The following is a 20509-nucleotide window of genomic DNA, read 5'->3' as shown; positions in this document are numbered from 1 at the left end:
AACGAGAAAATTAGAGGCCACGATGAAGATCAATCGTCCATTGCCGCCCGAGTATACAAAGATCTCCGCCGCTCTACGTAGGTTCTTACCCGACTAAAAGCTTTATCGAAATCATGTATTGCTCCACTGCAAATACCAGGAGCGCGAGTCAGGCATTGGCAAGAGTGGTATCGATCGATTCGGCCCATAAGGCAGCAAATAGAAGTGGTATCTGGCACAGTATGTCGTCGCGCCAAGGACAAATCACCGCAAGCCTTTAACTCCCCAGCATAAATTATTCCCTAATCCCATGACATCAATCACGTAGGTAAACAAATAGATCGCTCATACCGGAACCGCACCCTCCGGGTATTCGTGCGGTGCAAATTCAAACTTGGCTATAACATCTCTGGCGCTTCGGATTACACGAAAACAAAGCATATCCTCTTCCCGATGGTCCTCATGGGAGACAGGTGAACAAGATCCGGGTTCATTTGGGGATTCCACAGTTCGGGATCGATGCCATCTATGCTGGCGGGCTTCCATTTCCTCAATGAGAGAAAGTAATGTTGGCGAATCCGAGCACCTCACCTGACCAGCAGGATCTACCGGGCCGCCTGTAATAGCGCTTCTGACAGTTTGTCGAAGCCAGTCCTTCCAAGCCTCTGCGGGGTTTGGGGAGTTCTGCGTCACTGAAGCCACATAAGCTGGCGGCGCGGCTAACTTGCCCAGTTCTTCAGCGTCAGCTTGCGACACTCGCAGCCAGGCATCCGCAACGACGTTCAAGAGGGTTCCAGTAAACATGACATTCTGCATCCCCAGAGCAAAGCTTGTGGGACAGACATCACAACGAATGACAGCCCGCGCTGTTTTGGCAGCAATAAATAAGGAACACAACGTGTGTTGAGATATTGGAAAGGGAGCAAGGGAAGAAAGATGACTGAGACATAGATACAAGTATGATAAGCAGGTACACTGAGAACTGTTACCACCGTCCGAGCTGGGGGTTGATACGCTAGGGGAATCAATGAGCGTCAAGCTCGACGGTAATATGAACGGAGAAGACGTTGCGGCCGTTACGCTGGAGAAATCAGGCCAAGGACCGGTAGTCGCAGGGATAGGGTCCAGCGATCGACCGGCTTCCAACTGCCATAGGTGATTGTGACTATCGTCAGTAGATAATAGGTTAGGAAAGGCCTGTGGCATTCGCATTGGTGCGGTGTACACTGGAGGACAAAGTCGTAGGGCATCTGATGCCGCTGTAGCTTCGGCCCCGGCTTCCTCAGTCAAAATCCCACCATCATCTATATCAGTCCACATCCCATTGTCTGAGATTTCATATACGGATGCATCATTGTCTTCACGGGGTCGCTTTTTCGGTGGGCGTCCCATCGGCTTCTGTAATGAATAGTGGCAAGGAAGGGACTGCTTAACACAACGACTACAGCCCGTAGCTTCACCAGAGCATTTCAACTTCCGTTTCCCTATTGAAGCTTGTCAGGCCCCGGTGTTCACTTGAGAACGATCCTGCATCGAGGAGTACCTACTGCACTCGTCACACGCCGCATGCCTTTTCAAAGGCGGCACCGAGGCGGTGTCATGACTACTGCTAGGACGGAGAGGTAAACTATCGAACTGCATGCCGAATGATGGATGGAGATTTTACAACACAGTTTTGGATGAGCTCAAGATTGGTCGTTGGCAATAACCATAGTGCTGGAGACGTGGAGCAATAAATAACAGAAGAATGATGACAGCGGGGTCCTATTGATATTATCCATGGAAGATCAGCGAAATGCGATAAGATGGTGAGGCTACCAAGGCGGTGTATCACGTGGGCGGTCAGAAATCTCATTTTCGGGGAAAAGCAAGAAAAACAGAAAGAGAAAAAAAGTCCGCTTGAAAATTGCAGCTTATCGTTCAAATCTTTCCTGTCGGAGGAACGCAGCCGCTTTTCGCCAATATGAATGGTTCAAAAGCTTCCAAGAAGCGCAAAGCAGTTACCCGTGATGTGGAGGGGGAGGCAGGCGTGTTTTCTGGAGACGAATTGAACACAGACAACCTTGACGGAGCGCTTTCGGATAACGCCAACGACCTGTCGAGTGACGAGGATGAGAGCGATTCTGAGGTCGAGTTGATCGATGACTTTAGTGATGAAGATGATGAAGAAGAAGAAGACGTACTCGACAGTGACGAGATTCCGTCGGATGGAGAGGATTTAGCCAAGAAAAAGTCAAACACCACGTCTGGTGAAGTTGGCGCTGCGATGGATGATGGTGAGAGCTCGAGCGAGGAGGAACAGTTGAACTATCGCGTTGAAAAGGATGCCAATGGGAATGACCGCTTCGTCTACGACGAGATCAATCCGGACGATAATTCTGAGTATTCTGATATCGACGAGAATGCAAACACTATCGGCGACATTCCTCTTTCATTTTACGATCAATATCCTCATATCGGTTACGACATCAACGGGAAGAAGATTCTGCGCCCCGCGAAAGGCGAAGCTTTAGATGCACTGCTCAATAGCATCGAGATACCCAAGGGTTGGACAGGTCTTACTGATCCTTCCACTGGCAAGCCTCTGGAGCTGAGCCAGGAGGAGCTGGAGCTGCTGCGCAAAGTTCAAATGAACGAAATTCCCGAAGATGGTTACAACCCATATGAGCCCACGGTTGAGTGGTTTACCAGTCAGCAGGAAATCATGCCATTGAGTGCTGCGCCAGAACCCAAACGGCGGTTTGTGCCCTCGAAACACGAAGCTAAGCGGGTTATGAAGATTGTGAAGGCGATCAGAGAAGGCCGGATCCTCCCGTTCAAACCTCCCACGGAGGAGGACCAGGAGGATGATACGGTCATCAAGTACGATCTCTGGGCCGATGAAGCGGAGCGAAAAGATCATCCTATGCATATCCCTGCGCCTAAACTTCCACCTCCAGGCTATGAGGAAAGTTACCATCCGCCTCCAGAGTACTTGCCTAGTCAGAAGGAACGAAAGGCTTGGGAGGAAGCTGATCCCGAAGACCGGGACCGCGAGTTTCTCCCTAACGATTTCGCTTCTCTGCGCAGAGTTCCCGGCTATGAAAACTTTGTTAAGGAGAAGTTCGAGCGGTGCCTGGATCTTTACCTGGCCCCTAGAGTTCGTAGGAGCAAGTTGAACATCGACCCTGAAAGCCTTTTGCCCAAGCTTCCGAGCCCTGAAGAGTTGAAACCGTTCCCCACTGCTTGTGCTACTGTGTTCAGAGGGCATAAGGGTCGGGTACGCACACTGGCTGTTGATCCTTCCGGTCTGTGGCTGGCTACTGGTGGCGATGACGGAACTGTTCGTGTCTGGGAACTTCTTACGGGCCGCCAATTGTGGAGTGCCAAGCTGAGCGAGGAAGACCCTGTTAATGTTGTTCGTTGGAGACCGGGCAAGGATGCTCTTATCCTCGCTGCGGCGGCTGGCGACGACATTTTCCTTGCTGTTCCTCCAATTGTCGATCCAGCAATTGAAAAAGCTAGCCTGGACATTCTGGATGCGGGCTGGGGATATGCTGCATCTATCCCTCCTCCGACTCCTGCTGAAGCGAACAAGAAGAACAACCCTCCCAAGTGGATACGTCCTTCGTCGTCCCTTGCCGATTTGGGAGTCTGCGCTGTCATCCCTCTTCGCTACGTCGCCAAGTCCCTTTCGTGGCATCGCCGTGGTGACTACTTTGTTACGGTTTGCCCTGGCTCATCAACCCCAGCTTCCGTGGCCATTGCCATCCACACTCTTTCCAAGCATCTGACTCAGTACCCCTTCCGCCGGCGTATCAAGGGTGGTGGTCCTCCTCAGGCTGCTCACTTCCACCCCTCGAAACCAATCCTCTTTGTCGCAAACCAGCGAAGCATTCGCGCATACGATCTTTCACGTCAACTTCTCGTCAAGATTCTACAACCTGGTGCTCGCTGGATTTCTTCCTTCGACATCCACCCGACTTCCTCCACCGCTTCTGGTGGAGACAACCTTATTGTAGGCTCCTATGATCGCCGTCTCCTTTGGCATGATCTCGAGCTGTCGCAGCGGCCTTACAAGACGCTGCGGTACCACCGCAAGGCCATCCGTGCTGTCAAGTTCCACCCAGGCGGCCGCTACCCCCTGTTTGCAGATGCCAGTGACGACGGCTCGCTTCAAATTTTCCACGGCAGTGTTACCGGAGATATGCTCAGCAATGCCACCATTGTACCGCTCAAGGTTCTCAAGGGACACAAAATCACTGGCGAACTCGGTGTGTTGGACGTCGACTGGCATCCCAGAGAACCATGGTGTGTCAGTGCAGGCGCGGATGGAACTTGCCGCCTCTGGATGTAATTACATGTCGACTTCGAAGCGTACATATTGGGTTTTCCAACTGTTAATTTATCATGTCATGTCCACATGAGAGGCGTCTTGGTGTGCATCAATGTTTTTGTCAATAGATATATCCGCTTTATAAAAGTTATAAAACTGTTTTCCTCGAAGCTAGGTCCTCCTCATCTGATGATTCAAGCAACCTCCCAACTTCCCCATCCCGATTTGGATTGTTGGAGACATTACGTGGAAAATGAACCATTGGTAGACTCATGGATGGCAAAGTTCCAATCAAACGAGGAAATTTCCAGCATGCATGGGCAAAAAGCCTTTGGTATATGACCATTATCCCATAGGTATACAATGCTTTCGTTGACTTTGTACGCCACCCTAGTCGGATATCTACAACACGCCCCCGCTCCACTCCCTCCTGAGCTTCTCATACTTTTTGAGATCGGTAACACTGGGCCGAATGAAAGCCTTAGCGGCAACGAAATCCTCAAAGCTAATCTGATCACGTCTTTTGATCGCGGAGTATCCGGCACGGCGCAGCAAACTTCCCAGATCCGCACCGCTGAATCCTTCGCATTCTTCGGCGAGCCTCCTCATATCTTCGTTGAACTCGATAGGAAGTCTGCGAACAAGGGTCTGCAAAATCTCCACACGCTCCAACGGATTAGGCAGGCTGACGTAGAGAAGCGTTTCAAGACGACCTGGACGAAGCATGGCAGGGTCGATGATATCCGGTCTGTTAGTGGCGGCAATCACGTAGATACCTTGACGGCTGCTGCCGAGGCCGTCAAGCTCGGTGAGCAGGGTATTGACGACACGTGCAGAAGCTTCGGACAGAGCATCATCTCTACGGGGGACGAGGGCATCAAGTTCGTCGAAGAAAATAATGCAAGGGACTGACGAGCGGGCACGCACAAAGACCTGCCGTACTGCACGCTCCGACTCACCCACGAATTTGTTGAGCAGCTCAGGTCCCTTGACACTGATGAAGTTGGCGCGCGACTCGTTGGCCACAGCCTTGGCCAGTAATGTCTTACCACAGCCGGGAGGACCCCAAAGCAGGACACCTGTGGGCGCCGTAATACCCACGTTCGCATAGAGCTCGGGAGATTTGATTGCGTCCACGATCGCAGTATTGAGTTCTTCGCGAATCCCTCCCAAAGCACCAATGTCTGCCCATGTAGTGTCTGGTATAGTGGCGAAGCCCTCACGCTTGGAGGAAGGCTGGATTTTGGGAAGAGCGGTGAAAAAGTCTGCATTGGAGACAAAGACCGTCTGCGTCTCGTCACCAAGGGGAGTCTCCTTCGCGTGATTGATAAGCCGTCGCAGCTCTTTCACTTTAGGGCTCAGATCATCGAGATCTTCTATATCCATCTCTTCCCCACTATTCGATTTGAGTAGTTCCAGGTATCGTTTGATAGCTGCAGCGCCTGCCGTGGAGACTAAGTCGTTGAGATCAGCGCCGACAAAGCCCGGTGTCCGTTTGGCCAGAGTCTTGAAGTCTAGGTCGTCAGCGAGACGCATTTTTCGAGTAAGCGCCCTCAAGATCTGCTCTCTGACTGGTTCCGAGGGGACAGTCATGTTGATTTCCTTATCGAATCTACCACCGCGACGCAGGGCTGCGTCCAAACTATCCGGTCGATTGGTAGCTGCTAGAACAATCACGGGCTTGCCGTCGGTTTTGTCCAGTGCTAAATCGTCCATGCATGTTAAGAGCTGAGCAACAATGCGTTTCTCCATCTCTCTTTGTGCACTTTCTCGCTTCGGGGTGATGGCGTCAATTTCGTCAATGAAAATGAGGCAAGGCGCAAGCCTTCTGGCTTCTTCGAAATGCTCTCGTAGAGCCTTCTCGGACTCTCCCGACATTCCCGACACAATGGATGGGGCAGATATTGGGATGAATGGCACACCTAGTTCGGCTGCGAACGCATTGGCGATCATTGTTTTACCGCAACCTGGCGGACCATGCAATAGCACACCACGGGGTGGCTGAACGTTTGACGACACGAAAACTTGTGGACGGGTCATCGGGAGGATGAGGAGATCTCCCAAGCTCTGAATCACGTCGTCCAATCCACCCAGGTCCGCGAGGCTCACATGTGTCGGAGGCGAGCGATCAACGGGCACATCGGCCTTGCGTCGTTTGGACGATTGAGATTCACCTCCATGTTGTCGCCTCTTGGTCGGGACTGGGGCAGGCGTAGGCGCGCTTTCAGAAGCACTGGGCTCGGCTGACTTTTGCGGTTTCGAAGTTGTATTCCATGCGCCTACAATGCTCCGATTGAGGCTGTTGGATTCCTGTGATGGTCAGAATTGCAAGCATGGAGAGATGTTCATATGTCGCGTACTGGAACCGGTTGTGCTTGCTCCTCCAGACCCTCAAAGTCGCCATTCACAGAATCTTCTTCATCTTCGCCGAGCACGTCGCTTTTAACCACTTCCACGACCCTTTCAATACTGTCCTCTAATACCCTCTTCGGCTTCCTGTTCAGACTGGAATTTGATCGCTTGATGGTATCATAGATTGCGGGCACCGAGAGACGGATCCGACCGTTCTCTCCCTGATCATCGATGATCTTGCGCACAATCTGGTAAACCTAGAATAAAAGAAAGTCAGCTTATTATAGATATACGCCAACATGGCGAGCATTATCTTCGGTCTCTCCTCACCTCGCGATCCAGGCCTTGCCTCAGAGTCGACCTACCCCCACGGGATTGCCGCATCTTCTTCCAATGCAGGGGCTGTCTGCGCAAGAACAATCCCAGTCCAAAGCGTGACACTAATAGTGATGCCAATCTATTAGAAAATCCTCCGATTCTCTATATTTTTTGGGCCATCGGGGAAATAGATTTACCGTGGTCGGCTTTCTCCAAGTTAAAAATACCACGATCCCAGAAGACCGCTTATCTGATTGGACACCACTTCCCGAAATGAAATTCCATACGCACATGGTATTTTTCCTTACGCCGCACTGAGAGTTTTGAAGAGTGTACGTCATTTTCCAGTGTGTTTTGACTTTCTGGGGTAAGGAAGGCATCTGTACTTATCGCCGACTTATCTACACTCCAGATTGACATTGGCAGTATGCTGCGACAATGGGAAACACAAGCAGTTCTCATAAGATCTCTGCTCAGGATAGGTAGGTTTGCCGTTCTCTCATGCTTCAGGTACTCCTCATCTCTTATTGTGCAATCTGAGCACCCTATCACGGACCGCATGTGACGCCAGCAGCGATCGTATCCCCCGTCTGCTTGCCCTGCCCGGAACAGCCTGCAGAATGAATACTAACGAGAAAAATTGCTGGTATTAAGGGCCATTCTGGATCTGAAGAATCAGCGCGATAAGCTTCGTCAGTATCAAAAACGAATCACTGTCCTCACAGACCGCGAGACCGCCATAGCAAAGGAATGTCTTGCGCGAGATGACCGCCGACGTGCCCTGCTGGCTCTTCGTCGCAAGAAATATCAAGAGACACTCTTAAGTAAAACAGATGCGCAGCTGGAGCAGCTGGAGCAGCTGACGAGTCAGGTGGAATTTTCCTTGGTTCAGAAAGATGTTCTCTTTGGCTTGCAACAGGGAACAAAGGTGCTCCAAGCTATCAACAAGGAAATGGGAGGTATCGAAGCTGTCGAGAAGCTGATGGGCGAAACTGAAGAAGCCAGGGCATACCAAGAGGTAAAGCGACGGCGTCGTGAACGAGATAATCGTTGTGCTAACCACATGCCATTACAGGAAATTAGCCAGATGCTTGCGGGCCAGTTGTCGAACCAGGATGAGGACGAAGTTGAGAACGAGTTGGAGAGATTGCGGCAAGAGACAGAAGCTATCACCTTACCAAAGGTCCCTACCGCTCCTCCAGTTATGGTCAAGGGCAAAGAAGCCGACAACGAGGAAGCGGAGATTTCAGCCGCCAGGATGAAGACGCGTACTGCAGTTCCTGCTTCCTGATGTATGCATTACATCTGCTTCTGCCGATCAAAGTATATATATATACGGCAGAGACTCAAGCATTTTCGGTCGCTGGTGGTTTTGTCCCTCTTTCGTTACTCACTTCTCTGGCGATAGTACTCCAGCCATGAAAGCTTAAAACTTGCATCGGCCATATTTCCGGTCAAATTGCGTTTACTATACACCAGACGCGAGTTTCATATCATTAGTCTCATTTGAAGTCATGTACATAATGGAGTTGAGCCGCGCCAAAAAGCAACGTGACAGGCATGGAAACACTTCTACCTTAGCTATCTATCGTCTCGTACGCCATATATCCCAGTCATGGAGCGAAGGACTCATTGACCAGGCATTACTCTCCCTCCTACTCCGCTGACACCCGGAATGGCTACATGATCGCTAGGGTTTGCAGCAGCTTCATAGAGGAAACTGACCGGTTCACGGTTCAGAGCCATAAACTGGCCTTTGAAACCAATATATCCAACTTTGGTCACATCCTCTTCTCCGCCGCTCCAGTTGTCTTCGAAGAACAAGGTGATCGAAGTCGTCGCATTCCAATGAGCACGGTTGAGGGGCAGCTCAAAGACGTCAGACCCAGGAACCGGCTGAGGGATCTCGATTGTTTGCGTGGGTGTCAAATCTGAGGCAGTTGCGAAATCTAGATCATTCCGGTTCTTAAAGAGCTTCAAGGTTTTGGGTGCAGATGGCGTGGGTGCGGTGTAGATGAGCAAGGAGTGCAGCTTGACTTGTCCAGTGAATCTGTAGTACCATAGACAGTCAGTATTACTCCATTCTTACAGCTTTTCTGGCAGGGCTGGCTTCTGTGGTACTGGTGCGTTTTGCGACAATTGAACATTGATAAGATGAGGGGCAATCGGCGGGATAAGCAAAAACATGAGAATGATCGGAGACTGCCAGCAGAGCTTCAAGTTGAAGGAATAGAGGACGAAACGTACGGGATGTACATTAAGAGCTGCTCATCCGCATCGCTTTCGAGTTCAGGCTCATCATTTAATCGGTCAGCCCATGTCTTCTGCACAATAGCCGTCCCTGATTTAGGTGTGGCTTCTGCGCTTTGCGTCAACGAGCATGTCCGCGAACGACCCTATAAAAAGCTACCTAGGCATACCGTTCAATGTAGTAATAGCATCAAATGCGATCTGTGAGTAAAGAAGGGACTGAATAGCAGGGGTGATATCGTTCGAGTGATCATGTCCATCCTCTCCATGGCAATGTCCGCCATGGTCATGATTGTGGTGGTGATGCCCTGACATTTTTGTCTCAAGACGAGAGCGGTATCAGAATGTTTTCTATTGTTAGCTTGTATTTGAGATAAGTAAACGAATGTTGATTCCAAAATTGAGAGTATTGCGTTGACCTTGGGAGAACGGCGGACCTTCTATGATTCCGGGGCGTAATGCTTGTCTCAACTTTGGAACATTTGCAGATCCCCACGAAATGGGAATACCTGAGATTATCTACATGTTCTCGCACCATCCATGCTATGTAGGCTATGTATAGAGATTATCCATCTACTGGGTATCGTCATAAGATATTCAAGATTTTCTCTTGCCACACTGCACGAATCGCAATATCACCCTGTCAACAAAATGCTCCATTATACACACCGTCTATCACGAAGCCCATGTTCAAACCGGTTGATTGAAACTATGTGGCAACGAAGCTTTGCACATTGCCTGCTAGCTTGCACTCTCGGGTAAGCACCCAATCTCGATGCTCCACAGAGGATTGTTTCACTGGATTTTGTAAAAATCCGGTGCATACTCGAGCAGGTAGCTCTTCTCGATCTTGGTGATGTCACGAATATATGTTTTCTCACCGGTTTGCAATATCTCATGGAAGATGACCCAATCTGCTTTACGGTTCTAAATATCAATCAGTCAGTAAATCGGAGACGTATGGTGGCAGAGGCTGACAATGGCAAGCACGTACAAACATTAAGGAAGTTGGATGCGCATGTAGGGTAAGCCCTCCGCTGACCGTTTTGAAAGTCCCATCGGGCTGCATCTTTGCAGCATGTGCGAAGTAGCCAGTCGTCAGACATCTTTGGATTTGCTCGGCCGGTCTGGCTAGATCAGCCGTTCCTTGGCGACCAGAGAGAGTCTCGTCCACTTGATACCCAAAGCGCTCAAGGTAGCGTTTTAATTGGGCTCTTATGCTAACAGCTCGTTGCATCGACCGATAATTTAAGAGATTATCCCGACACCATTTGGGGTCTTTCTTTCCTTTCGTGACAAACGCCTGGTACACATTGAGGTAGGCCAAGTGATCCCCTTCTTCAACGGCAAACCTTCTGCGGCTGCTCTCCGCCGACTTCTTATCACCTTCATGCTGCACCCACACAGAACCTTGGAGACTGATCATAGCAGCTATGGAAAGGATCTCACTCAAACAGTTGAAGGATCGAGCGCTGAGAAGGACTTTAGCCAACATGGGATCTAAGGCGAGTTCGGCCATTCGCATCCCCAATGGATTCGTAAGTTTGGCATAGTCATCCACTGCTCCAAGCGAGTAAAGAAGCTCAAAGGCACGTATCACCAAGTCTGCAGGAGGAGGTGTCAAGAAATCGAATCGTACTATATTGTCAATACCCAGGGCCTTGAGCTGCATGATCACAGGGGCCAGGTTCGATCGTTGGATTTCAGGAACGGTAGCGTCCGGTAATTTCTCATAGGCCTGCTGAGTGTACAAACGGAAGCACTTGCCTGGCTTCGTTCTACCAGCGCGACCTGCTCGCTGAACTGCGGCTGCTTTTGATATCGGGACAGCCGTCAATGTCTCTATGCCTGTGCTTGGATTATAGGCTCGGAGCTTGGCGAATCCGCAATCGACGACGTATACTATACCGTTAATAGTAACCGAGGCTTCTGCGATGTTGGTCGACACGATGACCTTGCGTGTGTTTTCAGGGGCTGGCTCGAAGACGTACATCTGCTGATCCGTTGTGAGGCCAGAATAAAGAGGAAGCGGTAGAAGAGCCGGTGTTTTGGGATGCAGAGTAGCAGCGCGTTCGGTTATCAATTGAATTGTGGTCTCGATCTCCTCTCGGCCAGTCAGGAAAACCAAAATATCACCGTCCCCTTCTTGCAAATGTATGTCAAATACAGTTTTGACGGCTCGTTCCACATAATCTTCTGCTGGGTTTTCGAGGTACAGAACGTCCACAGGATACATTCGTCCCTCAAGACTAATAATTTTCCCGATGCTTCCTCCCAGTTCGCCGACTTCTCCGTCGCCCTGGGATTCATCCCCGGCGAAAAATTTCAGAAAGTCTTCAGCCTGCAAAGTCGCACTACTAACCACGATCCGGATGTCTGGGCGTCTCTTCATGATCTTTTTGAGTATTCCAAGAAGAATATCGGTACTCAGTGATCGCTCATGTGCCTCATCGACCATAATTACCGAATAGCGAGATAGAAGGGGATCTACGAGAACCTCTCTGAGCAACATCCCATCAGTTAGGAACTTGATTCTTGTTGAAGCAGATGTCACATCTTCAAAACGAATCGAATATCCCACTTCTTCGCCTAATTTGCAGCGCATCTCCTCGGCCACTCGAGCTGCGACAGTAGTGGCAGCCACCCGACGCGGCTGTTAACCAGCTTAGCAATCCCATACTGACGTGCTGGGCCAAGATGGAGGGGATCAAACAATACCTGTGTGACAGCTATGGCCTTTCCATCTGCGCACCATCCCGCTTGATCTAGATACTGTGGCAGCTGCGTTGTTTTTCCGCTGCCAGTTTGTCCAACGACGATCGTGACAGGGTATGTTTCGACGAGATAAAGCAAGCTTAGGCGATGTCTTGCAATTGGTAGCAAAGCAGCCGGTTTGTATAGTGCTGGAATGAAGGTGGAAGAGATTTCCAATTCTGAAGCCATTGTTAATGCTGGTCTATCAACCACTTTCAGTAATGTAAAATCAACCGGTTAGAGCCTCGAGGTTTAGAAAGGAAACGCAATTGAGGCATATTGAAAGGGTGAAATAGGCCCCCGTTTATGCAGAGTGCTCAGGCCATGTATTTTCAAGCCCAGAAGGAAGTAAGCTGCAGATTTACTGTAAGTTATAGTAAATTTATGTTTTACTTCTTCTGAGGAGGTACTGCTTCCAGATATCTGAGGCTCAGAGACATGGATAGTACGTGGATTAGGTAAGGCGGGACTTCTGTATCACGTGCCACAAACGTCACTGTGGGTCAGAACCCAATCACAAGCGTCCGTTGTCTGGAGCTTTGGATAGGAGGTGGTCTTCCAATAATAACGGCGATGACCCTGAATTACTTTCTGCCTACAGATACCTTCATCTAATACTTTGTATTTCACTTTGGGACGGACGTCTCGCGCGACAGACTCTCATACTCTCTGCACAAGTGCACTCATTCGACCAACTGAAATCGATATCGTTCCGAGCCATGTCGGACGAGGACAAGATGGTAGGCTGTCATGTGCCCTTTGTGACAAGATTACAACTAACCTGTCCCAAGACTCCCAGCAAATCGGCAGCTGGCCCTAATAGTCCTAAACCGGAGTCGCCGACTACTGCGCGTCCCTTGGATTTCGATGATGAACCTCAAGAAACCGGTGTTACCACTGCCCCTCCCCAGCAAACTGGTACAGAAGCTGCCCCGCCAAAGCCACCCCGTCCAGTGAGCCCGCGGCAACAGGCAGAGACCACCCTCAAAGAAGCCTTTCCCACCATCGAAGCATCTGTCGTCAGGGCAGTTTTGGTAGCCAGCAACTGGGATGTCGAACGGGCTTTTCATGCTCTGCTTGGTATGTGAAGCTGAGCCTGTGCCGGTCTTGCGATCATTAACAGAATGCTTTCTTAGGCATGACCGACCCCAACGCTCAGCAAGAAGACATAGCGCCTCCAAAGCCTCCTCGTCCGTCTGCGGCGCAGAGGCAATTGGAAGCGGATGAGCTGTATGCCCGTCAACTAGCCGAACATTACAACCGTCGTGCGCCGCAAACCCGCTGGGATGAATCTCGACATGACAGGGCCAGAAGAGGAAGCGATCAGTCGGAGGAGCGGGAATATAGCTTTTTTGATGGTATGTAACGCTACTCGATATCGCCGGCCTTGGTTTATTGTTAACGCGCTTTGGTCTAGATGATCTTCCGGTAATCCGCGAGAACATTCGCAAGGGGTTCCTGGAGACTCAGTCCAAAGTGAACTCTTGGGTCCAGAATCTCAAAAAGCGTCTTGACGGTGAAGATGTCGATGAGGGACCATCTAACCAGCGCTATGGTGAAGGCCAAGGTTACAGTCGACCAAGAAGGAGTGGCGATATGGGTCGTCGCAGCGGTGACCGCGAACGTTATGATGCTGACCCTCAGCTGTTGAGCGACGACTTCTCTGCACTGGAACTGAGAGACTCTGAAGGTCTGTCCAGTTCTGTGAAACGTACTCTTCCTGCGACCATAGCTAATTTCACTGCAGCACCTCCACCACAACCACCCAGGAGACCACTTGCCAACCCAAATTTGTACAAATCAGCGTCTCCCTCACCTGACAGACGTAAGGTATCTTTCCAGGAGGGTCCGCCATCTGAGATTGGCAATCTTTATGATACTTCCGACCCGGCCAAACGCACGTCCACCGGAGGCAAGTCGAGCAAATGGCAGCCGCTGGCCACAGTGGAGCCATCGCCTGTCGCAGAGAATGATCCGTTCAGCCTGGGAGACAGCGAAGATGAGAGAGATACTAAGGGCAAAGAGCAGAATAACGCTGACGAAGCTGATCGTATCAAGAAGGCTACAGCAGAGGCGATGGCCGGTGAGCTTGGTTCTATAAAGGATAAGGATCAGACAGAGACTGCTGGAAAGTCATAGGAAGCGGCCAGCCTTTGAGCGCGTATCTTTCGCCAGCAGTTGTCGCCGTTGTCATCTGTTGCGTCTCCTCCTTTATCCTGTCTTTTTACCACCATTCTCTATTTGTGTTTATAGTCGATTCTATGATACCAGGGGTGCCATGACGCAGGCAGGGGAAATCGAAGTATTGAAAGCTTACAATTCGGAGCATTCGATATCAAATAGTAGTAGTGGTTATATTTCGGAAAGGGTATCTATCGTCCTGTCCCAACCCAGATGAAGAAACGTAAAGACTCGCACAAAATAGATAAGAATCAGGAAAGCCAGACCACCTTGACGCCACCAAGAACCATGATATGCCGGCTAGCTGAAAGCCGAGTGAAATAGCAAGATGCGTATCTTGCAAACAGCGAAGCACATAGAAGCAATTACTCAGGCATGGCGTGCTTATTCGTAAGAGCCCGCGAGGTTGCCGCAGCTTCCTTCCTAAGATCAGTTATAACAGTCTATACCCGGTCAATGGCACAGCATCGTGTTAGTCCTTGCCCATCAATCACGCCGAGGGGTGTCTTTTTCCAAGAAAAAAGAGGAATAAAAACTTACCGCCAGGGCATCAGGATTGACTCCATTTTCGATGAGAGACACACAGAGGGAGAGCTCTGTTCGGTCCAGATTCGTGTTCTAGAGGTTCACACCATGCGTCAGTTGCCGTCTCAACTCCTGCCAGACATCTTTGTCGAAAAAAGTGTACATAGCACAAAGCCATAACAGAGAATGGAGAGGTTGGAAGCACATACCAGGAGGGTTGAGATTTCGTGAAGAATGTCGATAACTTCGCGGGCGGCCTGGCGCTTGTCCTCAGCTTGCGGGGGCATTTCCAATGATGATTGATGCAACAGCCGATGTTTGCCTCGTGCAGCAGTTGGGAATCTGATGGCCTTGGTCTTGTATTTGAGAATGTAAACTAAACCGTACCCAATGTACCTAGGTATTTACCTACCACTCGTTGGACTGTTTATGAATGTACCTGATTGATCATCCGGTGGGGTCCTGTGCAGCTGGCGATGGATGAATCTGATTGGTCACTTCAGCTATCTCCATGATCTTTTCTTCTGCCTCAGGCTTGAATTCTTTTTCTGGGCGATAGTTCTTCAGTTGAAAGTCTGCTTGTTGCCAAAAGGTACCTTAAGTCTCCATTCTTCAGGGTGGCGTGTTTCCGATTACCTCCTTCATGCCGAATTATCCAGGAGAGTAGCACCCCTGAAACACTGTGGTCTTCTCGTCTTGCTGTCTCTTACAGCGCTGAATGTAGATCATCTGAGAAACTTTGCAGGATCCACGATGTCAGTCAATTTAACCATATCAGACATTCATGCTTTAGGCAAAGATCAGGCATTTGACATCCTCGCACAAATTGCACGGATTGAGAAAAAGACTTTTCCGGCTAACGAGGCATTCCCCTTTGGAGAGGACCTTTGGAAGAAGAAGCCTAACACCAGGGTCTTGTATGCGGTCAGCACAGCTTCCGGTGTACCGCATCGTTTAGTCGCCTATGCTGTCTATGTTCGGCAGAAAGGAGTAGCTTTACTGCACAAAGTCTGTGTTGTAGAGGCGTTTCGTCGGCAGGGCATCGGGATGCAGCTCATGAACTACATTCGGCAACGTCTCCAGAAGGAAGGCTGCCAATACATTCAATTATGGGTGGACAAGGCTAGGGAACCCGCTCGTTCATTGTACAATCGCAGTGGGTTTGACGAACGAGAAGAGATTGCCGACTACTACGCGCCAGGTCGTACTGGAATTCGGATGGTCCTTGACCTCGAACGCGGTTGAGACACCCTTGGATTTTTCGGGCTTCAACCTTTGAACCCCTGGAGCCTGTCTTGACCAAAAGCTGTTCCCTTGAGCTCCTTAAGATTCGACATAGATGCGACAATGTCTTTTCATTATCTCTCTTATTAGTTCCCCCTGGGTGCTCCAAGGGATAATCTTGAGACCTAGGGTTTGCCTTTCCTCCTTCGCTTCTGGGCGGTAGTATCAATTCATACCCCCTTGCAGGACCGCGCATATCACAACGTGATTTTTTTTAGTTCCGTTCGCGCGGATCGGAATTTGAACCAATTCTTCGCTTCCATACTTGAGTGACGTCAAAAATATTCAGGCAGGGATTCCTTGAAAGGGTGGCAGTTTTCGCGCCGCTCCTTTGTCAGATGGCTGGTCCTTGGGCGGAATCACCATGAAGAAGAGTGGGTAGCCTACGACGTCCTCCCATACTAGACGCCCTCGTTCGTTTCCTCGTCCGACACTCTTGTCCGAATCCAAGTGTCCGGTGTCTGGATGGTCTGACGGTTAACCCAAGCGAGCCTCCTCCTCTGTGACCCCCAGAACAGCATTTGAGGCTTTGACGAGCTATGGCACTCATCGCATTGGTCGTCCTGGCACTGCTGGTCGCGGTCAACGCAAGTCTAGTTTCAAACTACCCGGTAAATGCGCAATTACCACCTGTGGCTCGAGTCTCACGGCCTTTTCACTTCGTCTTCTCACCAGGGACTTTCAGCGGTACAGAAGCGGGGACACAATATTCGTTGCAAAGTGCACCTTCATGGCTTCACCTAGACAGTTCAAGCCGGACCTTGTCCGGTACTCCCACAAGTCTAGATACGGGACCGAACAAATTCAAACTCGTGGCCAACAATGGGCCAGACTCTGCAAGCATGGAAGTGACTCTGGTCGTCACGGCAGAGGATGGGCCGAATCCTGGAAAGCCACTGCTGCCACAACTTGAAGCCATTGGTGCTACATCAGCACCATCAACAATCTTCGTGCACTCCGGGGATTCGTTCGTGATCTCGTTTGATCATGATACTTTCGCGAATACTCGCAAGTCGACCTTTTTTTATGGCACATCCCCGGAGAACACCCCTCTGCCATCATGGGTCCGGTTTGACCCGTCTAATCTCGAGTTCTCCGGCACGACCCCCAACACTGGGCCTCAGACATTTACATTCAATCTTGTCGCCTCGGATGTCGCTGGCTTCAGTGCAGCCACCATGAGTTTTGAGATGACCGTCAGCCCACACATTTTGTCATTCAATCAGAGCACGCAGACTCTGTTCCTCACTAGAGGAAAGCACTTCAATAGCAGTCACTTCCACGACATTCTAACCCTAGACGGCAGACAACCAGGAAACGGTGAAGTGACTTCTACTGAGGCCCAGGCTCCGAGCTGGTTAACCTTCGACAGAGATACTATCTCCTTAAGTGGCACGCCCCCCGCCAATGCCATGAACGAAAATGTCACAATCTCCGTGAGAGATACCTATGGAGATGTCACTCGAATGATTGTCACTTTGCAATATTCACAATTCTTCACAGACAACATCAAAGAGTGCAACGCAGTGATCGGTGATGACTTTGTGCTGGTCTTCAACAACTTAATCTTGAAGAATGACTCAGTCCAACTCGAAGTGACTCTTGGTCAGCAACTGCCCTGGCTGCGGTACAACCCTGATAACAAGACCCTTTATGGACATGTACCCTCGGATCTTCAACCGGGCAGCTTCCCCATCACGTTGACTGCTCGTGAGGGGACTGCAGAAGACAGCGAACAGTTTATCATCCGTGCTGTGCGCGGGGACCGACAAGGCGGTAGCGTAGCTAAATCAACAGACTCGAACAATGGCAGTGGTGGCCACGGAAAGAAAGCCGGCATCATTGCCGTCGCGGTTGTGATCCCTATTGTTTTCGTGATGGTTCTCTTGTCGCTCTTCTGCTGTTGGCGCCACAAGCGCATGGCGAAAGCTGCAACGCAAGAAGAAGGGCAATTTCCGACTGAGAAAGATCCGAGACTAACTCCAACGGATCTCCCTCCGTGCCGGCCATACGAAACGACCAAACCGGATGACCCTCCTATCATCTTCAGGAGCCCGTCGCCATCATCATCAAAGCCGCCAAAATTGGAACTGAGGCCTTTGTGGAGCGAAAAATCGCTCGAAGACAGCAGGCAAGCGCACGATTCGGATGACAAGGAAAACTCTCTTTCACATTCGACGATCGAATGGGACTTTGCGCCCTTGACACGCCATAACCCGCAGGAAGAGAAACAAGCAGAGGATATTCTCCCCCAGAATAAACGACTGTCATTCCAGAGCAGTCCTTCATTACATAGACGAACAACGGCCAATTCCACAAAACGAGAACCCCTCAAATCTATACAGCCAAGAAGATCACTTAAAAGAAATTCGGCGGCCTCATCTAGGTCCCGAAGGTATTCCAGGCGCTCGAGCGGCATTTCATCTGTAGCCTCGGGGCTACCCGTAAGGCTGAGCGGCGCAGGTCATGGAGCTGGAGGATTCGGACCTCCTGGACATGGAGTGGTTCGTGTATCATGGCAAAACACTCACGCGTCTCTGCAAAGCGATGAGAGCAGCGTTGGAAATCTTGCTCCCCTGTTCCCCCGGCCTCCCCCTCGTGGGAGAAACAGCGTGGAATTCAGGATTCTTGACCATCCAAGACAGCTCACTGTGCGGGCCGTGGAGCCAGAAAGCCCAACTATTTCAGAATCCGATTCACTGGAAGCCTTCGTTCATTACCGGGCGAAGAATAGAAACTCCTCCAATCCCATGTTCTCGGCGCAATTCGCACGCCGGACATCCTCTGGTCTCCGCGCCCTGGAGAGAGCTCGAAGTACGGCTAGTCGCGCGGACACAATGTCCAGTTCTATCTACAACGATGGTCGTCGACAGTCTTACATCCAGGACCGTCCGGGTTCGATGGCGATGTCAGCAATGTCTGCGTCCGTCTATACAGAGGACAACCGCAATTCGGCCTTCTTGCAGTCTCTAGGTCTAGAAGCCCCGAGCGTCCGACCTATCGCTCCATTACCCAAAAAGCAAAGCCAGTCGAGCCTAGCGCAGAATTATTCCAAGATCATCTCGCCGCTTCCCCGGTTCTTCAGCGAAACAAGCCTGAGTAGCAATCGACGGTTGGAGCCCGGAAACCTGGTCGATACCTCAGACGAGTCCCAGAACGTAAATGAAGATTCTTCTGGGAGTCAACGTCGATGGTACCGGGGGAATCCTTATTTCCAGGGCGATTTTAGCACCCATCGATTTTCCCTGCGGAGGAGTCCTTCAACCTCATCAGTTCCAGTCGACAGTACGGTACGCCGGGTGAGTCTGGTGCGGTTCGCTGGCATGGAGAACGGGGGCGACCAGAGCATGAATTATGACCAACGATGGAGAAATCGTCAGTCTGTCAGCATTGAGCAACCTGGCGACAGTGTACAAAGGGACGTTGTAAACAGTGTCAGGAACGACGCTAATTTTGTGTGATCATGTCCAGTCAGAAAATAGAGCATTCATCATTCACACTTCTTGTGGCTGTTTTAATCCTTTCATCGTCAAAGTTTCAGTGTTATAGCTGTGCCGGTTTGGGTTTCTTGTCATTACAGGGTGTATTATTGATTCCCAAGGGGGGCTGTTCTGTTTAGATACATAGTGGCTGGCCACGGCGTTTTGACATCCTTGAAGAATCCAGTGAATTTCTCCGTTTACTTCATTGCTAAGGTATTTCCGTCTCCTGGTTTGGTTCATCCTTAAGAGATTGGTACCTATATCATGATGTTGTCATCGATACAGCCATACTTGGTAAACTAGTATCAACCATCTGGAAACATGGAAGTCGAACCATTCTTCACTTTGAAACTTGGAAGCTATCTATCTAGTCATAATGTAGATATGTAAGTGATTGATATATTCCTTTATATTAGTTTTCATGCATATCAGGAGATGCTTGGTTTACACAGATACTCGGTAATGCACACTTCCAATGTCAACTGTTGATGGATCATCTCATGTCTGTATGTACTAGCGCAGACACCTGACCTCCTTCTACTTAGAGACTGTTCTGGACATCAGGCATCAGCAAGGGTCTACTATACAGCATTAAATGTGCAACAATAATGGGACTAGGATATACTTCTTCAATAATAGTCAGGAAAGGATCAAACCTTGTACCTTAATCAATTACTTCCGGTGCCTAGGTAAGCGGATCGCTGAATTCAGAATACCGGCAGTGTCAGCTCTGTATTTCATTCCCTGGCGATCTGAACACGCCACTACTCCATAGAAGACTTGGGAAGTCATCTTTGGGAGATAGTTGCAAAAGATGATATTGTCAACTTGGAAGTCGTCTATAGGACAAGATAGCCTGGACAGAGATACCTACCTAGGATTCTGTCACATATGCAAGGATTCCTATGATTGACAATATTGAGTAATTAATAGACCCGTGCAGCTTCGGTTACTGTCTACTCCCCTCAGACAGCATGAAGGAGATAACAATGATAATGCCTCAGGTAGTTGTGCTTCAGATACCCCGGTAGGTATCTTAGTATTGAAAATGTCAATGGAAGCCTAAGGC

General features: G+C 50.0%; 8 protein-coding genes across 8 annotated transcripts; 4 read left to right on the top strand and 4 right to left on the bottom strand.

Moving 5' to 3' along the window:
• Nucleotides 1-324: 324 nt before the first annotated feature.
• On the bottom strand, nt 325-1371 carry ALT_8312 (Zn(II)2Cys6 transcription factor rglT; the record flags this gene model as incomplete). The annotated part of the gene is made up of 1 exon (XM_033560718.2): nt 325-1371. One exon carries the CDS (start codon nt 1369-1371, stop codon nt 325-327), a length of 1047 nt encoding a protein of 348 aa, XP_033416609.2.
• Nucleotides 1372-1942: 571 nt separating this feature from the next.
• erb1 (ribosome biogenesis protein ERB1) lies at nt 1943-4315 on the top strand (the record flags this gene model as incomplete). Its single annotated transcript, XM_033560719.2, has 1 exon — nt 1943-4315. One exon carries the CDS (start codon nt 1943-1945, stop codon nt 4313-4315), a length of 2373 nt encoding a protein of 790 aa, XP_033416610.1.
• A 381-nt stretch (nt 4316-4696) lies between these two features.
• ALT_8310 (putative AAA family ATPase/60S ribosome export protein Rix7) lies at nt 4697-7030 on the bottom strand (the record flags this gene model as incomplete). The annotated part of the gene is made up of 3 exons (XM_033560720.1): nt 4697-6604; nt 6655-6903; nt 6977-7030. The coding sequence occupies 3 exons, from the start codon at nt 7028-7030 to the stop codon at nt 4697-4699; spliced, it is 2211 nt and encodes a 736-aa protein (XP_033416611.1).
• Nucleotides 7031-7402: 372 nt separating this feature from the next.
• ALT_8309 (ESCRT-III subunit protein VPS20) lies at nt 7403-8255 on the top strand (the record flags this gene model as incomplete). The annotated part of the gene is made up of 3 exons (XM_033560721.2): nt 7403-7446; nt 7619-7982; nt 8040-8255. The coding sequence occupies 3 exons, from the start codon at nt 7403-7405 to the stop codon at nt 8253-8255; spliced, it is 624 nt and encodes a 207-aa protein (XP_033416612.1).
• Nucleotides 8256-8593: 338 nt separating this feature from the next.
• ALT_8308 (PITH domain-containing protein) lies at nt 8594-9529 on the bottom strand (the record flags this gene model as incomplete). The annotated part of the gene is made up of 3 exons (XM_033560722.1): nt 8594-9014; nt 9212-9323; nt 9385-9529. 3 exons carry the CDS (start codon nt 9527-9529, stop codon nt 8594-8596), a joined length of 678 nt encoding a protein of 225 aa, XP_033416613.1.
• Nucleotides 9530-10009: 480 nt separating this feature from the next.
• ALT_8307 (putative ATP dependent RNA helicase) lies at nt 10010-12157 on the bottom strand (the record flags this gene model as incomplete). Its single annotated transcript, XM_033560723.1, has 3 exons — nt 10010-10141; nt 10209-11867; nt 11933-12157. 3 exons carry the CDS (start codon nt 12155-12157, stop codon nt 10010-10012), a joined length of 2016 nt encoding a protein of 671 aa, XP_033416614.1.
• A 530-nt stretch (nt 12158-12687) lies between these two features.
• Nucleotides 12688-15919, top strand: ALT_8306 (CUE domain-containing protein 5; the record flags this gene model as incomplete). Its single annotated transcript, XM_033560724.2, has 6 exons — nt 12688-12708; nt 12760-13048; nt 13105-13326; nt 13386-13658; nt 13716-14051; nt 15453-15919. 6 exons carry the CDS (start codon nt 12688-12690, stop codon nt 15917-15919), a joined length of 1608 nt encoding a protein of 535 aa, XP_033416615.2.
• Nucleotides 15920-16497: 578 nt separating this feature from the next.
• Nucleotides 16498-19419, top strand: ALT_8305 (putative transmembrane glycoprotein; the record flags this gene model as incomplete). The annotated part of the gene is made up of 1 exon (XM_033560727.2): nt 16498-19419. One exon carries the CDS (start codon nt 16498-16500, stop codon nt 19417-19419), a length of 2922 nt encoding a protein of 973 aa, XP_033416618.1.
• Nucleotides 19420-20509: the final 1090 nt, after the last annotated feature.

Source organism: Aspergillus lentulus (assembly GCF_001445615.1).
Source record: "Aspergillus lentulus DNA, contig: Alt16, strain: IFM 54703, whole genome shotgun sequence".
NCBI lineage: Eukaryota > Fungi > Ascomycota > Eurotiomycetes > Eurotiales > Aspergillaceae > Aspergillus > Aspergillus lentulus.
The sequence above is the reverse complement of the archived record's forward strand: the minus strand, read 5'-3'. Positions and strand labels throughout refer to the sequence as shown.